The sequence below is a fragment of the Girardinichthys multiradiatus genome, chromosome 6 (genome assembly GCF_021462225.1).
Source record: "Girardinichthys multiradiatus isolate DD_20200921_A chromosome 6, DD_fGirMul_XY1, whole genome shotgun sequence".
Taxonomy (NCBI): Eukaryota; Metazoa; Chordata; class Actinopteri; order Cyprinodontiformes; family Goodeidae; genus Girardinichthys; species Girardinichthys multiradiatus.
Window position 1 is genome coordinate 34505746 of NC_061799.1, and position 17244 is coordinate 34522989.

The 17244-nt window shown below is 37.6% G+C and overlaps 1 protein-coding gene across 1 annotated transcript in view; it reads left to right on the forward strand.

The window, feature by feature from the left end:
- The first annotated feature begins 3877 nt into the window (after positions 1–3877).
- The window catches only part of LOC124869853 (collagen alpha-1(XI) chain-like), a 133644-nt gene continuing 120277 nt past the window's right edge, over positions 3878–17244 (forward strand). The window contains exons 1-2 of the mRNA XM_047368016.1: positions 3878–4231; positions 16224–16388. Of these exons, the coding sequence (XP_047223972.1) occupies positions 4123–4231; positions 16224–16388 (274 nt within the window). The 5' untranslated portion in view covers positions 3878–4122. The remainder of the gene's footprint in view (positions 4232–16223; positions 16389–17244) is intronic.

The following is a 17244-nucleotide window of genomic DNA, read 5'->3' on the forward strand; positions in this document are numbered from 1 at the left end:
AGTTTCTGCTCTTTGAATCCAGTTACTTGCACCCACTCAGTAACACAAGCTTTAAGTTATGTCATCAACTTTCGGCTACATTTGGGTCTGTTTGACTATTTCTCATCCAGTTTAATTTTACGGCCAAAAATGCTAAATATGTTGTATAATAATGTTTTCAGGGTGATGTGCAGTGTTAGCTTTTCAGCACTCATAGCTACATTTGTAGACCAGGAAGTTAAGTTTTAGTTTCAACTTACCAAATCACCTTCTTCCACCTGTTTGCTATGCCCCCTAAATGACTTGTGCAGTGGAACTTATTATGGCTTTCCTTCAAAGACAGCCTTCTTCTTGCCGCTCTTCCATGACTGCCAAATTTGTGGACTGGAAAACTAATAATTGTTCTATCAACGGTTTTCTCACACAAACAGTAGATATGTGCAGCTCCTCCAGAGACACCATAGGCATCATGGCTGCATCTCTGTTGAAGCACCTTTGGTCCCCAAAGGTAATATCTTAATTAAAAGAAAGGTATACGGTGCTCCGAATAAAAGCTTAAAAAGCTTGCGTTTCATGTTTGCTGTAAGATCCTCAGATATACTGTATTACATTTAACCACTTTTCAGACATTTGGTTTGGTTTTGTCACTCTTTTGCCCCATTAAAACCATCTGTCATTGCAAAATCAAAACGAGAAGAACTCTATATCTACCACCTGTGCTTCCAATCTTTGCTTTAGTCATCTCTTAACATTAATTGTTATCAGGCCCCTGAAGTCTTCCTTTCAAAAGGAAAATAAAAATAGGACTCAAAAGTTTGACATCTTCAGGAAACTCCCAGGGTCTGGAAAACAGTTCATTTTGGCAAGTGAGCCTTTTATATTTGCCACTGGCCTGCATTGGGGCAATTTTGTACTTTTTTCAGGAAATGTATAAAATAACAACTCCACCCCCTCCTTAATTTGCCTGTATTGTGCTGGATTTAGGTTAGTGACTCTTGTGTGAAAATTACTTAAGCTATCTCTGTTTGACTCCTTCAGGTTTTTATTTCATCCTGAACTGGGTAAACGTTGTGTTGGTGTTGTTTTCTTGTACATCTTTCTTGTTAAGTAGATGTTTTTTGTAAGGTGAGCTTCTTGGATTGCATTCTCCAAGGTACAACTCTGTGACTTATTGCCAAAACCAGCCTAAGGCATAATCAGTATGTGTAAATGGTTAGGGAGGCCTACTGCTCTGATGATCTTCATAGCACTTGAAACCATACAAGGCAGATTTACAAATCTTCTATTTTTTTAGACATGCAAACATTATGGTAGCTTGATAGTTAAAAAAAATAGCATTGTTTTAAGGCTCTATGAAATTTTTAGATTTGCCGTTTTATGATGGGAGAAGTCCACTTTGCTTTTGTCCTACCTCTCAATAGCAACCAGCGTCAGCCTCCTGTAAAATTTCATCTGTATTAATACTAAATTAGAACACAGAAATTATCAGGTATGAACAATATAAAATAGACATTAGTGATGCTGTGGTGTAGTCAATGAGCTTGAAGGCTAAGTATCATATTGTAGAGCCAGAATACCTAAAAATGTCAATAGGACATTTCCTTTCAATGTGGATAAGTAATTTTAAAACAGCTTTCTGAATCACAATAAATGTCGCTGAGTCATGGTTTCAAAACCAGAAATGCACTTCCATATGTGACTTTGTTATAGTAATATAGTGTATTTTAACAACACCATCTGGAAATCTGTTGCAGTAATTGGATAACTGATTATTTGTTTCCTTTAACAAAAATGAATTTCTGGGAGGAATATGTAGAATTGAGGCGTGACACCTTAGCAGTGACAATGAAAAAAGGATGGCGTGAGCACTTCAGCTTCAAAGATCATCTACGCAGGAAATCTGGAGGAGCTCTGCATAAGAAAACAGGTCAGAGTACAGATTTGCCTCAGCCACCAAAAGCAGTCTCTTGGTTGAATATTTGTTTTTCACCAAAATCAGGAGACAATTGAAGTCTTGGATTGAACAGAAGAAACAACTACTTGCTGAGAGCTGCTACAACTGACACCTCAAGCAGGCCGTCAACAGCCTGATCGCAGAGCTGACAGCAGTTATTTTTAGTAAGCAAATTTATCAGATAAAAAAAAAATGTTTTACAGCAGTTTTTATGTATTTTCTGAAAGTACAAAACAGCTACTAATCCCCTGATTAAATCAGTCAATAATTATCCCCAAACATTCCATATGCATTATTAGCCAAAATATTTAGCTGCCATGTGACTTGTTTATTCAGTGGCAAATGAAGAACATTTGACAGCAGATGCCATCAAAGTAATGTAATCTCCTTGCATTTATTAGATGTATAGCAATAGCTACAAATCTCACCAACAACAATACCTCTTTTAGGGTCAATTTAGATGTTTTTCCAGGGACAAGTAAAGGCAGAGAGACCTATAGAGTTTGAATGGGGATTCAGATCAAGTCCTAGTGATACTGTTTTTACAGCTGCATTACTCTGGTGCAGTGAAACCACCACGAGTAACACTTACACTATTTATATGGAGAAAAGTGAGACTTGCACAATCAATGCTCACATTAGGTAAGCTATAATGGTCACACGGCTGTTGAGAGAAATGAGTAGTTGATGCCCGTCCACATCAGAGTGGCAATTCTGGTCATGACCAGAGCATAAAATACCTCTACGTGAATTCAATTCAATTCAGTTTTTATTTATATAGCACCAATTCACAACACATGTTGCCTCAAGGCACTTTACAAAGTCAATTCAATTGAATCATACAGATTTCAAGTCAGGTACTTACATTCTAATTAAACCTATCCTAAAACTATCAAACAGTGCAGTCGGATTCAGTTTATTGGTTAAAAGTTTTTCTATCTAAGGAAACCCAGCAGACTGCATCGAGTCAGTGACTTACAACATTCATTCCTCCTGGATGAGCATGCAGCTACAGTGAACAGTCGCTTGCATTGACTTTGCAGCAATCCCTCATACTGAGCATGCATACCTGAATATTGCCAGATTTGTAGTTTTTCTTGGCATTCATGTGTTTTGGAGGGTGGCTGATCTCCCTTCACCAGAAAAAGCTGTTCATTTCAGAGAATTCCTACGCAAAGCCACCTTACATTTCCCATTGATGCTCCAAGAGTCACTAAACAAAATAGTTTTAAGAGGAACTAAAAGGTAACTGAGCATCTGAGAAGACTTAGCATGTGAGCATTTAATAATCAGTTTTAGTGAAAATGTTAATACATTTTTCAGAGTTTATCAATTTCAGTGTCTTAAAAACATGACATGATGTTTTCCGATTTGATTTGTTTCCAAGATTCTAATTAACCAATTATGTATTATCTTCAGTGAGAGAAAAAAAAACAAACTATTGAATGTATACAGCATTGACTGACAGTCTCCTTCCTCTAACTTAATGAATGATCAATCAAATGAACTCAAATTTAGGTAGGTGATTTCCCCATCTCTACTTTTGCCTTGGAAATTGTGTTTTGGTGTTCCAAATATGATCTCATCAGTCTCTGGCAACCTTCAGCACTCTCAGGTTCCCTTTTTTTATGCTTCATATTTCTCTTTTTCGTATATGAAAATTAATATAATTTAACTGGCTTTTACTGAAAGTCGGGCCCCTGTCAAATTCTGCCCAGGGCCCTGTATAACCTTGGGTCGGCTCTGCTCATAGCATCGGGATGCAGCGATGCTCCGGCTGATGCTATTACTTTTCTCCTGGAGCGCCCAGAGAGGCGGGCTAAGGGCTAACTTTCTCAACTCTTGATTTGATGATCTGCGGATTTCCCACTGTATGTCACAGTGGGTTCGGATTTAGTGTTCCGAGGTTTGTCCTGCCTCCTCACGCCGCGCAGCTCTTAGGGAGCAAAAGTATCTTTTTTTTTTCCCTTTCCACGAAAGCCCTTTACAAACAGTCTGAGATCTGGGCTTAAGGAGAGAGGAACCGAGGGGCCCAGTTTGACTGAGATAATTCCCTATACTTTCACACATGGCGCTTTAAGTAAAAAAGCACATTGTCTGAGGATTTGGGAAAGGATCGAACTTTTTAAATAAAGATAAAGCCGCCCGTTTTTTTTTTTTTTTTTCTGCAGCAGCTGCGGGCGCTCACCATGGAGATGCAAAGATGGACCATCAGGTGGAAAACGAAAAGGCGTCTATTAGATTCAACGCTAGCCGCTGTTGGCACTTTAATTCTAATTCTACAAAGTGTCAGAGCAGGTAAGAGGCTATTTATTGCTGAGTTTGACTGGAAAGGATCTGGCACACCGCCTGAATGTGGCAGCGGGGTCAACGAATCCTACGTGGTAGAAATGAGCTGGGTCCCAACTTTTATTCCAATAAATAGCCTACCTGTGTGTGTGACTTTAACCTCACTTTACCTTTTTGTAAATCTTTCTTTGGTTCCATATTTCTAAAAAAAATAAATGCTCAAAAGTTTATTCGAACCAAAAAATTGTACATCATGTGACTTTTCAAAGACCAATTTTCCAAATGCTGAGAATGTGGGTTAACATCAGCTGCAAAGCTTTAGTGATAAGCTTTCAGTTTTTAATTAAATTTTACTTTACTTTCCACCCATCCATCGTCAATATAAGAAGGTGTGGTTTGAATACAGATATGCTAGATTTGTCCCCTGAGACAAGACATGGACAGACAAAGGAAGACAAGTTTATTTTATTGCACCTTGCACTATTTGAAGTGCTTTACAGAAAAATATAGGAACCGAGGTGGAGAGAAGTACATTGAAAGCATGAAATTTATTATAAGAAGAATGAAAGGTACGCATTCAAATGAGCCGAAAGTTTCTGCACAGCTCAGGTTTTCATGGGAGTTGGTTCCAGACCTGAATAGTTTAGAAGCTGAGTGCAGCATCCTCTTGTTTAATTCTGGTTCTGGATAAATTGAATCAACAGGTCTCAGAGAGGTCCTGATGGTTCATACATGCTGAGCAGCTCATAAATTGATTTATGCTCATGACCATTTCATTGTTTATGAATTAGTAGATCAGACCAGTCTTCCAGATGTGTTCATCAACAGGAGTATTGGTAAAAGGTAACAGTGCAACGAAGATAACGCCCATTTATTGTCAAATTTCACATTCTTTTTGATTGACTTAAAGGCAATGCTTTCCTCAATGCTTGGAAGACAGATTTGGTTTTAAACATAACTATTACTCACAATATTTAGCAATAACTTACTGACCATAGATGATAAATCAAGTGTTTACTAAATTTGTACCTAAATGGATCCCTGCAACTGAGTCAAACTCACTAAATGATTAAAATTGACATACTGTTTTCATAGTGCACCACTATTCTTTTTGGTATTATAAATTGACACCTGTATACAGACAGCAGGACTGCACAGTCTAACTTTAAACATACAGGTATTGTGATGAGTTTTGAAAGTTTATATAATACCTGGGCACGAGACTGGAATTCTTTGAGGGAAATTTATATTCTGGCCTGAAAGATCACCATCTTTCCACATTATCCAGGCTCCCACTGAGTCCAAGAAGGGGCGTATGATGGAAAAAAAGATGGGGAAAAAAAGGCTGGAATATTTTCTGTGCTTTTAAGAACACATATGCGGGTCACAGATTCTTTCCTTTGTGAAATCATAGTAATAGACATATTGTTGTGTATCTTTTACCAGACTTTATATACTTAAATGCGGCCCCTTTTTTACTTTTTCTCATAGCAAGAAGTTAAAATATCGTTTAATGTTTGTATTTAATATGTTTTTACAAAATGTGGATCCATTGCTTATTTGTCTGGGGTAATTAGCACTTTCAAATCTGATTCAAGGAATAATTGTTAGGAAATTGAACTGTTTATTGAATGCCTTTAACAAAACAAAACAAATAACTGAAATATTGTGTGCTTTTCTCCAATATTTTGTGTAATATTTGATTCATTAGATATTTGTGGTCATATAGCTAACATATCCAAAAAAGATCATCTTTTCATAATGATTAAAGTATATTTTGCAATATATTTGCTCAGCATCATCATCATCTTCCTCAAAGTAATGGATAATTTCTCTGATACATAAGCATAGTACAGAAACCAGGTAAAAGAATCATGAGAGCAAAGTCTGCAGTACCATACTTGCTTAAATGCCCATATGTCTGTATATTGACAGATATTTAAGCTGGCCATAATTGCATGATGTGCTAGCAAACATTTACAGGCTTTCCAGCGTACCTAATTGTTGCCTATACTGCCAACTCTCTGTGGATGGTAGTGACACAAAAAAAGACAGACGAGACATCCCTAGATGCTGCTGCACAACCACAGAGCCGCAGAGACATGAAGCTAGTCTTACAGGTTTGAAATGGAATCACAGACTAACCCTAAAAATCAAACTGTGTGGCTGGGATGGGGAAATAGATGAAGTGTATATGGAATTTTTGCCTGTCAAGGATAAAGTTGTGCTTTAATGTTTTACGATGTACAAACAGGGGTTTATCATGTCAACACATGCTTCGTGTTACATAGGGATGGCTTGTAAAAATGGCAGATGCTATATCATAGGTCCTTGGCAGCGTGTCATTAAAATCTGAGACTGACAAATTACCGCTCAGACAAGACTGTGGAGAGACTGCTTTAGTACCTTCACCATTAGAGAACTATCTGCTTTCTCATGTGGCTTTCCATCCTTATCATTAGAATATGTTGTATTTTTCTTTCGGGTACAAGGATGAAAGTTTTTTTGGGATGTGTTGTGAGAAATGCATATTGACTTCACCTCCTTGAAGGCTGAAAAGTTAAAAGCCATGCCTACTCATTTTGTCCATAATAGTTTTGGGATAGTGCCCCATTTCTCCAGGGCTTCTGTGGAGCAATGACTGTGGAACTAGAGGGGGCTGAAAAGTCAGGGGTGTCTGGGTGTGTGTGTGGGGGGGGTTCTTGGCTAATTCAGCACATCTGGAATATATGAGGCCTTGAGGTATGCAGTAATGCAGAAAGGCATTCTAAAACTCACAAAGAGACCTTCAGTCCAAGCAGTCTTTTTTCAAGAACCAGTAGCTCAGATTTTGGGACTATTTTCAGACAAGCCACAGACTATTTTCCTTTTTATGAGGCATTTTGTGAGAGGTTTCAAACCTGCCGTTTGATGCCTCGAGTTTGTCTTTTTATTCTCTCTCTGTTTATAAAAACGGCCTATTAAACTGTTCTTTGGCGTCACTTAAGGAGACCTTTTCAGACCTTCAGTCGATTAAATTCATTCTGAATTTCTCTGAAATGGAAAGGAAAGATAAACCTCTTGACTGCTTGATTTCTCAGCAGTGTTTCTGATAAAACTGGAGAGAACCAGTTTCTCTGGACCAGTATAGATTCTGTACTCCTCCTTTCACAGGACTACTTCACATGATATTTTCAGCATATTTAAATCAGAGCTAAAGCAGTTATTCATAGTGGAAGTAGCAATAGGGATAGGGCTTTTTTTTTAGTAAGTATGTATGTTTTAGTTAGGGGGTAAAGGGAGTGGCGCCAGCACCATAATGGCTTCAGCATGTGGACTTCTTAGCTCCACCCATCAGAACTGCTCCTGGTGTCTAAGCAAAGAGGAACTGCACAATCAGCACTTCCTGCCTTTCTTTGCTACAGTGCCTTGCAAAAATATTCAGCCCCTTTGAACTTTTCAACATCTTGCCACATTTCAGGCTTCAAACATAAAGATGTAAAATTCAATTTTTTGTGAAGAATCAACAAGTGGGACACAATCGTGAAGTGGAATGAAATTTATTGGATGTGTCAAACTTGTTTAGCAAATAAAAAACTGAAAAGTAGGGCCTGCAATATTATTCGGACCCCTTGCGTTAATACTTTGTATCGCCACCCTTTGCTGCAATTACAGCTGCAAGTTGCTTGGGGTATGTTTCTATCAGTTTTGCACATTGAGAGACTGAAATTCTTGCCCATTCTTCCTTGAAAAACAACTTGAGCTCAGTGAGGTTGGATGGAGAGCGTTCGTGAACGGCAGTCTTCAGCTCTTTCCACAGATTCTCAATTGGATTCAGGTCTGGACTTTGACTTGGCCATTCCAACACCTGGATAAGTTTATTTGTGAACCATTCCATTGTAGATTTGGCTTTATGTTTTGGATCATTGTCTTGTTGGAAGATAAATCTCTGTCCCAGTCTCAGGTCTCTTGCAGGTTTTCTTCCAGAATGGTCCTGTATTTGGCCCCATCCATCTTCCCATCAATTTTGACCATCTTCCCTGTCCCTGCTGACGAAAAGCAGGCCCAGACCATGATGCTGCCGCCACCATGTTTGACAGTGGGGATGGTGTGTTCAGGGTGATGAGCTGTGTTGCTTTTACACCAAACATATCGTTTTGCATTGTGGCCAAACAGTTTGATTTTGGTTTCATCTGACCAGAGCACCTTCTTCCACATGTTTGGTGTGTCTCCCAGGTGGATTGTGGCAAACTTTAAACAAGTCTTTTTATGGATATCTTTGAGAAATGGCTTTCTTCTTGCCACTCTTCCATAAAGGCCAGATTTGTGCAGTGTACGACTGATTGTTGTCCTATAGACAGACTCACCAACCTCAGCTGTAGATCTCTGCAGTTCATCCAGAGTGATCATGGGCCTCTTGGCTGCATCTCTGATCAGTCTTCTCCTTGTTCGAGATGAAAGTTTAGAGGGACGGCCGGGTCTTGGTAGATTTGCAGTGGTCTGATACTCCTTCCATTTCAATATGATTGCTTGCACAGAGCTCCTTGGAATGTTTAAAGCTTGGGAAATCTTTTTGTATCCAAATCCGGCTTTAAACTTCTCCACAACAGTATCTCGGACTTGCCTGGCATTTATACGGAGACTTGATTACACACAGGTGGATTCTATTTATCATCATAAGTAATTTGGGACAACATTGGATCATTCAGAGATCCTCACTGAACTTCTGGAGTGAGTTTGCTGCACTGAAAGTAAAGGGGACGAATAATGTTGCACGACCCACTTTCTGTTTTTTATTTGTTAAAAAAGTTTGACACATCCAATACATTAAATTCCACTTCACCATTGTGTCCCACTTGTTGTTGATTCTTCACAAAAAATTAGAATTTTATATCTTTATGTTTGAAGCCTGAAAGGGGCAAGAGGTTGAAAAGTTCAAGGGGGCCGAGTACTTTCGCAAGGCACTGTAAATTGACTGGAGGAGATTTAAGATTTCTTTTTTACACTTTTTGATACTTTAAAAGGTTTTGGAAAAGGTGAATTGCATTATAATATAAGCTATGATTTATGCTATACTACTGTGCTATAAAGGTACTTGCCCATCGTCAGAGATTTTTTTCCATCTGTCACATTTACATGTTTGAAATCATTAAATATCATTTATTGTCAGACGAACATAACCTGCATAAATAAAAAAATACAGTTTTTCAATAATGATTTAATTTATTAAGGTAAAAAAGCTCTTAAAACCAACCTTATCCTATGTCAAAAAAGGAATCGCAACTTCAGCCTAATAGCTGGTTGCGCCACCCTTGGTAGCAAGAGCTGCCATCAAATCCTTGAGATAACTGGTAATGAGTCATTTACATCACTGTGCAGGAATTTTAGCCCACTCTTTTTTGCAGAATTATTTTGATTCATGCACATTGGAGGGTTTGAAAGCATCAATAGCACGTTTTAAGGTCTCAACACAGCACTTCAGTCCGATTTCTGTCCAGACAATCCAGTCTCAAACCCTTCAAAGTTTACACATGCACATGTATTTTTAATGGTATCAAACCAGTAAATCTTGCATTTTTTGGGAACATGGACACTTATCTCTCTGAGTTCACTTTAGTCTTCTGGAATTTCAGACTAACCAGTCAAACCCTTGTTTATCACTGGTGGGCCCTTGAAAAAGACACATCCTGTTTCTTAATCCAGTTAAAAGAAAAATGAGTCAAGTCATGTCTAGACACAGCTGTTACGATTTTTCATTGTTTTGCTTTCTGTAATTGTGAAAACATACAGCTGGTGGAAAGAATTTGATTTGGAGTTGAGGTTTAACTAATGGTTATTGGCCAGGTAATGCTTTGAGTCAAACTGTTGTATTGATCTGCCTTAGACATATTTCAGTGCATTATTGCTGTTCAACAAACTGGAAAAACTATGACGTTGAGTTAAGTTTGTATGTTTATCTTTGATTGGAAGATTAAGCCAAATAAAGCAATCCTAGAGGAAAGCCTGTTCGAAACTGGAAAAGACTTTAGACTGGGGTGGAGGTTCCCCTTTCAACAACAACCTGAAACATAAAGTCAAAGCTACAGTGGAATGATTTAGATCTAAAAATATTAATATGTTAGAATGCCACTGTCAAAGTGAATACCTAATTATAATTGAGAATCTGTGGCAAAATTTGAAAATTGCTGTTCACAGGTCCCTGCCATCCAGTCTGACTGAGCTTCATGTAGTCTGCAAATGGGAGTGAGCAAATGTTTCAATCTTTCGATGTGCAAAGCTGATAGACATATGCTAAAATAGCTGCAGCTGTAATTGTACCTAAAGGTTGAAATGTATTGACTCATGGAGACTGACAACAGATTTGTATTTGTAAAAAGTGCGAAGATCGTGTTATTTTTCTTTCATTTCACAATGACACACTACTTTGAAAAGTTGAGAGGCTGTGAATACTTTTGCATGGCATTGTATGCAAGACAATGAAGTCTGTAGTCACACTTTCAGCAGCATTTTTAGTTCGGTTTACAGCAGCAGGACAATTATCTTTAACTGATAGAAAATACACAATCAGAACCTAACAAAGCCTCAGGCAGAAATGCTTTAATCATAGATGAAACCACTGTTATTGTTTATACTAGAACATTAAAACATACACTATCAGGGCTCTGCAGTACCTTCTTAATCACACTGTAGCTGATGATGGGCTTCCTAGAAAAGGGGAGATTTAAGTTGCCGAATAAAAACAGCTGCAGTACTGTAGTACATAAAGTAAGGGACTGTAAGGAAGCGAGAGAGGAGGAATGCAATTATGCATTGCAAAGCTGGACGATTTGGTCACAACCGATAATTCAAAATTAATTGAGCGTGTGTGACCAAAGCTTTAAAAATTCCAGGACATGGTCATGGCCGTAGATGTATAAATAAATCTTACTCCAGAGCTAGAATGTGCCCTCTGCTATTTCAGCATTAGCAAAAATGGGCCTGTAATGATCACATCTCAACAACATGTAACCATTTACTTTTAACTTCTAACCCTGATTATGGATGGTATCTGCAGTGTCTTAACATTTCTTAAAACGTTTTGAATTTAATTCAATTCAGTTTCAATTCAATTTTATTTATATAGTGCCAATTCACAACACATTTTGTCTCAAGGCATTTCACAAAGGGTTTGGAATGGTGTAGGGTTGTTGGGTAGGTTAGATTAAACTACTGAGTGTTAGAGTTTGGCCATTTTAAAATGGGCTATGTGTAGAAGTACTAGGTAAAATAATAAACTGATAAAGTTTGTCTATGTAGAGCCCACTGGTGCCCATTGTTATACTAAAAACCACAAGAATTGGGGGTACCTCTCTGTCAGACTGATTATAACCATTGGAAAAGAGAAGGGGACAGAAACAGGAACAGAAATGGAGGGTGTGTTTGCACCTCAACCATAACTGAGCCGGTTTAGGCTAAACCTGACTCCCCCTTACTCCATCCAACAGGAATGGAGGAAGGCAGCGTTAAAAATAATTGGAGTGTTGTTTCCTGTTGCATTGTGTGAAAGGTGGGTAACTTTAAAATGGGGTAACTCAATTCAGTCGAATCATATAGATTTCAAGTCAGGTACATACATTCCAATTAATCCTAACCATTGAACAGTGCAGTTAGTTTCAGTTATTTATTTAAATTGGATAAAAAGTTTTTCTATCTAAGGAAACCCAGCAGATTGCATCCAGTCAGTGACTTGCAGCATTCCCTCCTCCCGGATGAGCATGTAGAGACAGTGGACAGTCACTGGCGTTGACTTTGCAGCAATCCCTCATACTGAGCATGCATGTAGCGACAGTGGAGAGGAAAAACTCCCTTTTAACAGGAAGAAACCTCCAGGAGAACCAGGCTCAGTGTGAGCGGCCATCTGCCACGACCGACTGGGGGTTTGAGAGAACAGAGCAGAGACACAAAAAGAACACAGAAGCACTGATCCAGGAGTTCTTTCTATGGAAAGGAAAAGTAAATGTTAATAGATGTAGCTCCTTTAGTCGTTTCATCTACGAAGAAAAACAGACAAACTCTGAGCCAGTTGTCAAGGTTAGAGTATGAAAGAGAGCACATAGAGTTAGTCACAATAAAAGCTCAGTCAGTAGCAATGTCTAGGAGAAACATAGGGTTAAACACTGGGAGACAGGGCCAAGTGTATCATCAGTAGAGGGTGAGCATTAAGTTGTTGCCAGCAGAAGCTTGGACGATGCCCCTCTCCAGAAAGGTGTCACAGGTAGACAGAGTCAGGCCAGGTGTAGCTTCTAGGAAGAGAAAAGAGGGAGAACATAAAGTTAAAAACTGAAATAACAGCAAATAATGCACAATTAGAGAGTAGTGTGAGAATGTAACGAAGAGGGTGAAAGTGGTCATTATGTCCTCCAGCAGCCTAAGTCTATAGCAGCATAACTACAGAGATAGCTCAGGATAACCTAAGCCACTCTAACTATAAGCTTTATCAAAAAGGAAAGTTTTAAGCCTAGCATTAAAAGTAGACATTTTAACATTGTTAAATAATCAATTTAAATCAATTTAATAATCTCAGTTTTCGGGTTAAACAGTCTTAAGTATGCCCAGATTGTCCATGTTTAAAGTTACATTCATTTACATCTTAAATGTGTAGTTTTGTTCATCTTCTGTTTTGTTTTTTTACAATGTTTAGATTTGTGTTCCTGAAACTGATTTATTGCATGTTTAAAGCAGTTAAAATTGATACATTATGTCATCCACAGGTAGCTCTTTTGTTAATGGAAAATGTATATTTAAGAATGTTTGGAGTGAAGATGGAGATTATAACAATTGGCTAAAATCTGTTATCTTACTGTTAGGAGGTCTACTGGAATAAAACACTAAGGTTTTGTTATTGTAAAAGCACCCCAATTAAACCAGTTAAAACACAACAACATAAGTTGAAAAGGAAATATTTACTTTGCTTAATTTATGAAGTAAATAAAAGATCATTTATTGAATTACCTTGCATTGTTTTTCTTAATTTACGTGTGTCTTAAATTTTAAATAATAATCATCTTAAAAAGCCTTACATTTAACATATTGACACTTGAAGGAAAACATAGATTCTCAATTGTTAAAAACCTGATGCAAGAAATAATTGTCAGAAAAATGTTTATGGGATAGTTTCACCAAAAACATTTTTTTAAACATCGGCTGGTTTTCTGTAATATCTTTTTCATCATCATTGATACATTAGGCTTTTGCTATCATGTACAGTAGCTAGCTTAACTAAAGCTATAAACAATTGTCCATGTTTTTTTAAATACATTTTTATGTAAAATATATTGAGTAACATATATACTTTATACGGGATGTTTAAAAAAATTGCTAAAAAGGTCAGTCAGTCAGTCATTTTCTACCGCTTATTCCATAGTGGGTCGCGGGGGAGCTGGTGCCTATCTCCAGCAGTCTATGGGCGAGAGGCAGGGTACACCCTGGACAGGTCACCAGTCCATCACAGGGCAACACACAAACAACCACACATACACTCATTCATACACCTAAGGGCAATTTAGAGAGACCAATTAACCTAACAGGCATGTCTTTGGACTGTGGGAGGAAGCCGGAGTACCCGGTGAGAATCCACGCATGCACGGGGAGAACATGCAAACTCCATGCAGAAAGACCCCCGGTCAGGAATTGAACCCAGGACCTTCTTGCTGCAAGGCAACAGTGCTACCAACTGCACCACCGTGCAGCTCCAGAAGGGAAAGGATTGCGGCAAAAAAAGTAATGAGTTTCAAATCTGAAATAAGGTATCCTTTTAGTGGACGGCCAGATACTGATGCTTCCCGTCATTCCTTTGTTCAACATTTCAAGCCAGTTGTCTGAGTAGGATTCTGTGTTGACATGATCTGGCTTGAGAGTCTCATGGTTGATAAGCTTGAGTAAAATGGTTTCAGTGCATGATCCACTTTCATTTAACACAGAAGAACAAAAAATATTCCTTGTTTTTCTGAAATACTATGTCTTGATTATAGAGTTATAATAATATGTGTAGAGTGTATTTTTGTTTTAAATGTGACACATAGACTAATGCAAAAATATTGAATAAAGCCACCTATATTTAGTGGTAGTTTTCAAATTAACATTCTTATTTTCCACAATATTATGCCCCTTTGTGGTTACAATCTTTATATAGTATCACAAGTGTAGCAAGTTGTTATTAGAGCTCTGATTAGATTCACAATAGATAAACAAAAGATTGCCCAGCTTGTCAGCCTGCAGTCTTATGCTTAACAGAAATGCCGCTTACAGTTCTCCAACTGTAGTTCTAAAACAACGTTACCCTTGTAAGAGAGATAGTGGTGCTCTTTCAATTCCCATAAATATTTCCAAACAGCTGCATTTGCCTTTCTTATAACCAAGACAAAAGTACTCTTGCCTTCTTTCAGCCATCTGACCAGCTGTGTGCAGCAAGAGGAGTGCTACATACAGCCAGGAAAGACTTTCATCACTCAGGTCCTTTCTGTGGGATCTCATAGTATGATGGAAAATTACAGTGGTTGAAACACTAGCGTTTTAAAAACTCGGTGTACCCTGATAGCAGCAGCTGGCCCATATCTAAACATCAGTATGGAAAATGATAAGTTTTCTTTGAAGCAAGATGCAGCCACGATGATATTTCAATAAACCTGCCAAACATTTTTACTTAACTCATTACCCACATCATAGAACCCCCATAAACACTGTTGCTGTCATTACTACAGAACTAGTGTGAGACATCATAAGGGTCCGAACCTTAAGACAGCACTTGCATCAATAACAAATGTGTCCCCATTTCCTCCTAAACCTTCATACATCTTAAATCAAAATTATTGTCCATGAGTTACAGACAGTTACAGACAGCAGTAGAGAACAAAACAAGTAAGGACCAGTGTTTAAGATTGTTAAGTTGTTTGATCCAGGTCCAATGTTACAAAAGTGCATTAAGAGAGTGTAAAAGAGTGTTTAGAAGCCTGTAAAGCAACCCCCCTCTGTGTTCTCCTTATTCTGAAGATTTGGTGGTCAACAGCAACTAGTGTCATCATCACATACATGGTGAGGCCTTTTAGCTGCAGGGGATAACAGCAGAGGTTAGGCAGGGGACCAATTAGGCCTGTTGAATGGTTGCTACCATTTTTACTGCTTACCAACACAGCTCATAAATAAAAAAAGGGTCTGCTCACAAATTTGTCCAGCAGTGGGTATAATTGGTGCAAATGCTGATTTATCATCAACTTGCCATGTCTGATTATGCTTACATTGCACAGTAAAAATGGCATGTAGTATTCCACTTTCCATCATATCTACCTTAATTTATTGGGACTTGGTTATTACTAGTTTAACTTGACTTTTGTCCAGTTTAAATTGCTCCATTTAACAGGTATTGGAGTAAAACATCCCCATATTATGCCTTTAGCAGTAAGTTTGTTGTTCATTTGTACAAACACACTCACAATGTGTTTCTGCTGACTGAGAGTTAGAATTGTAAAAGGTAATTGGGAAATTATAATATATATCATACACAATGTTGGTTCTGATCATAGTAACACTTTACACAGCATTAAAGTTAGTTGTTTTTTCAAAAATCAGCAGTATCATGTAAATATGTTGCTAAGTATATTTTAATTATACTTTATAACAATTTATGATAAAAATCAATGTTTGAAAAGCATTTCTTTGTTTCCTTAACATCATCTTATCAAACTCAAAAAGACAAGCCTATGTTTAAAAAAACATTTTTGTTTTATTAAAAGCATCCATAAAACAGTTATTTTTTTATTTGAGTTTTCTGACAAACATTTATTATATTAGGGGTAAGGATTCCATTTTAGTCTAAGCCTGTGTTGATGTTATTTTTAAGTGTTTTTCCAAGTGTGTGTTTTGAAAATAAATATGTGTTTTATATAGCAAAATATTTATAACAGCGCATATTTTCTAATACATTTATTTAATTTTGCTGTAGATGGATTATTTATATTTAATCAAATGTTTTATTTTGTCACCTCAGCTGATCCTGTCGATGTACTAAAAGCGCTGGACTTTCAGAGCTCTCCTGAAGGAGTCCGGAAAACACAAGGTTTCTGCACAGTGCGGAGAGGATCTAAACCTGACGTAGCTTATAGAGTGGCCAAAAGTGCTCAGATCAGTGCTCCAACCAAACAGCTCTTCCCAGGTTTGTAAAGACACTTCTCAGCTTTTTCTGGATGGTCAGCAATTTCACAAAACTATGAGCAACTTTTGTTCAAGAGTGCTTTAAGACAGCAGAAAGTGCATCGCTCAACTGCATTTAGTCACTTAAATAACAGCAAACACTCAGCAAGCATGTGGTGACTGTGGAAAGGAACCGCTCCTTTTTAATGGGAAGAAATCTCCATCAGAACCACACTGAGTATAAATGAACATCTGCTTTGACTGGGTGGGAGTTGAGAGGAAAGGAAGTAGATGAAGAAAAAAAAAAAACACTGTTCAAGCAGTACTTTCTATAAGTAAGAAGACAAAGGGAGTATTCGTCGGTAATAGCAGCAATAGTTCAGTCAATGGCTTTGAAAGAGGCACAGATACAGAATTATTGGTCAAGCAGTATGAAGAAAAACAAATAGTGCACAAAAAGGTAATGGCTCAATTAGCATAGACAGTGATTCCATTTAGGAAAGATTCACAAACACACAATTACTGTGCCAGGAGTACTTTCTATGCAATAATAAATAAAGTACTAATAGATTTTTCTGAGCTAAGACATTGAAGTAAAACCATGGTTTTATGCTTAGATATTATGGATCATGATGTATATAAATAAAATTACATACATAAGTTTAAAATTGCGGGTACAGCTTTTCTTTTATATATGGAAAATAATTGAGAAGAATAGTTAAAGTGGATATTTTTGAGACTTGAGCTGCCATTAATATGACCCAATTCAGAATACATTTACATTTATTTATTTCAGGTTTTTTTAATCAAACCAAACTTTTATATGCATAATGTGAATTTTCTGAAGTTGTTTTGTTTGACAACCCTTGTATGTGAAT